Raw genomic sequence first — 582 nt, 5'->3', positions numbered from 1 at the left:
CAGCTGCTGCAGGCCCTAAACCCTAAACCCTAATTTGGGGTTTGTGCGCTGCAGGCACTCCGTCCCCGACCGAAGGACTTGCCGGTTTGCCTCAGTGGCGAAATAACTTCAAGTATTATCCGCCAATGAAATGGAAATATATTGTCCGTCGAGGGTTTAGGGTTTAGGGTTTAGGGTTTAGGGTTTAGGGTTTAGGCTGGACTTAAGCTGTCAAGCCCCCGGCATTCCTGCTGAGGGCACCGAGCCAGGCTTGCAGCGCTGCAGGGCCCACGGCCCAGAGCCCAGGGTCCCGGGCCTAGGGTTCAGGGTTTAGGGTTTAGGGTTTAGGGTTTAGGGTTTGGGGTTTAGGGTTTGCGCGTCAGGTGCCGGGTTTGAGCGAGGCGGGTTTGGACTTGTTGTCGCAAATGCTGACCTTCGAAGCCTCGAGAAGAATTTCCGCAAAAACGGCAATGCAGCATTCTTACTTTGACGACATAGACCCTGCGTTGCGGGAGACAAACTAGGGTTTAGGGTTTAGGGTTTAGGGTTTGGGGTTTGGGGTTGGGGGGTGGGGCGCGGCTGCGCGCACTGCGCCGCGCCCGC

General features: G+C 56.7%; 1 protein-coding gene across 1 annotated transcript; it reads left to right on the top strand.

Moving 5' to 3' along the window:
* Positions 1-362: 362 nt before the first annotated feature.
* ETH_00043365 (Cyclin-dependent serine/threonine protein kinase, related) lies at positions 363-503 on the top strand (the record flags this gene model as incomplete). The annotated part of the gene is made up of 1 exon (XM_013374855.1): positions 363-503. A coding segment is annotated over one exon (141 nt), but the record flags the coding sequence as incomplete, so codon positions are not given.
* Between the last annotated feature and the right edge of the window lie 79 nt (positions 504-582).

This window comes from Eimeria tenella, genomic scaffold, assembly GCF_000499545.2.
Source record: "Eimeria tenella Houghton genomic scaffold, Eth_scaff2313, whole genome shotgun sequence".
In the NCBI taxonomy this organism is placed as follows: domain Eukaryota; phylum Apicomplexa; class Conoidasida; order Eucoccidiorida; family Eimeriidae; genus Eimeria; species Eimeria tenella.
Note: the sequence above shows the minus strand (reverse complement) of the source record. Positions and strands in the feature narration are given on the sequence as shown.